We start from the raw sequence: 1777 nt of genomic DNA on the forward strand, positions 1-1777 counted from the left end.
GTAGTTGGCACTTTTCTCAAAGTAGAAGTCGGAGGTGGTGTTGGAGGGGATGGGGAAGAACTCCATGTACCTGGGGAAGGCAGAGCGTGAGGCAGGCGGGTGGGCACCACGAGATGTCCCCGGCACCTCCCCTCACAGATGACAGCCCAGACACTCTGTACCAACCACTGACCCTGCAGAGTTCCCCCAGGTCTGACACACTGCCTGGGGCTCCAAACCTGTCTAGCCATTCTGGAGGGCTGGGCCTCACCAGATTCCCCAGGCAGACCCCAAAACGAGGGGGTAGCAGATGCACACATACACATGGCTTCTGCACTTCCAAGTTTTGGGAAGTGGCCTTTGCCTTACAGACAACATCTCGGGGATAAACCGTGGTGGCATGATGGCATGAAGGCACAGGGCAGAGCCTGGGTAGGCTCATCCCACCTTGCAGCACCCAGCTACCCTCTGCCAATACGCCAGGGGCTGTGTGGCCCATGGGAAACTCCACAGCACCACTGCTGCTGATCAGCACTTCCAGCTCAGCCCCCCCAAAGGGGAGACCCACCAGTCGATGCCCTTGTGGTAGTTGTGCCCGTTGAAGAACTGTATCTCCTCGAAGGTCTCTGAGCTGGGGTAGTTGCTGCTCAGGTCCGGGTGCATCCCCAAGAAGAGATAAAGGGCGGTCGTTCCTTTGGGCAGACAAAGTGAGAGCTGACTTGGGCTCAGCCTCCCTCTGAGCTCTGCTCTGGGGTGGGAGGGCCAAGAGAGGCTCTTCGGGGGTGCAGGGGGACCTGGCAAGCCTCCCAGCACGCTCATGGCTCTGAGGGTGAAGGGAAGCACCTGTTTTCTGAGGCCCGATGATGAGAAGCTTTGGGAACCGGTCACAGGTCTTTTCTTTGGACCAGATGTCCTTGTGCCGCTTGTCTTCACAGGGATCCTGGAAGGCAGGGCGGAAGGGTCAGAGGCAAGGCAGCCTGGATGAGACTGCACACTGCTGCTCAGCCCCCTCCAGCCTGAGCAGAACACGGGGAGCCCACGCTGCTCGGTGGGCAGGACAAAGACCAGGCTCATCTCCAGGTCTATGGGGCAAACCATGTCCTGGCACTGCCCACAGAACCACGGAGAGGTGAAAAACCGCTGCCTACCGAGGGGATCAGAGGGAAAACCAGGTTGGGAGGGACCTGAGGAGGTCATTTAGTCCAACCTGTGCTCAGAGCAGGGACGGCTATCTCCCACTTCCCTCTCCCAGCACATAAAAAGGGCTGCTCCCCCACTCCAGGCACAGGGGGTACCTGCCACAGCGGGTCCTTCTCCTCAGAGAAGATCTGGAAGTATTTCTGTGCCAGCTGCACAGGTGGCAAGGTCTGCAGCTTCAGGTTGGTCCAGGAGTTCAGAAAGCGGACCAGGTGCTTGAAGGTGTACAAGCCCAGGCGGTCGTTGCCGTAGTTGGACAGATGGGTCATGAAGATGCTGATCTGAAGCAGAGAGGACAGAGCAGGGGTTAGTGAAGCCTCACCCAGCAGCTGACCCACGCCAACGGCTCCCACCCTGGCTCAGGACACTGGGGACGTCGCCTGTCCCCGGGCAGCCAGCCAGCAGCACTCACAGGGTTGAGGAGCACAGTCAGGAAGAGTTCACCCCCGTTGATGATTTTGTCCAGCTCGCTGGAGCCACCAGGGTATTCGTTGTAGAAGATGGTGTGCGTGAAGAGGCCACAGGTTTGCCGGGGCAGGACCTGGGGCAGGAGTAAGACATGGATGGAGCATCCAGGGCTGGGTCTCCATCTCCCAGAGGG

General features: G+C 59.3%; 1 protein-coding gene across 1 annotated transcript in view; it reads right to left on the reverse strand.

Moving 5' to 3' along the window:
* Window positions 1–1717, reverse strand: part of LOC103775639 (bifunctional heparan sulfate N-deacetylase/N-sulfotransferase 1-like) — a gene marked incomplete at its 5' end in the record, with an annotated part of 4214 nt that extends 2497 nt beyond the window's left edge. The window contains 5 exons of the mRNA XM_008943109.1: window positions 1–70; window positions 548–671; window positions 823–919; window positions 1275–1457; window positions 1589–1717. The exon at window positions 1–70 is cut by the window's left edge and continues 99 nt beyond it. Of these exons, the coding sequence (XP_008941357.1) occupies window positions 1–70; window positions 548–671; window positions 823–919; window positions 1275–1457; window positions 1589–1717 (603 nt within the window). The remainder of the gene's footprint in view (window positions 71–547; window positions 672–822; window positions 920–1274; window positions 1458–1588) is intronic.
* Window positions 1718–1777: the final 60 nt, after the last annotated feature.

The sequence above is a fragment of the Merops nubicus genome, unplaced genomic scaffold, assembly GCF_000691845.1.
Source record: "Merops nubicus isolate BGI_N331 unplaced genomic scaffold, ASM69184v1 scaffold24586, whole genome shotgun sequence".
Classification (NCBI taxonomy): Eukaryota; Metazoa; Chordata; class Aves; order Coraciiformes; family Meropidae; genus Merops; species Merops nubicus.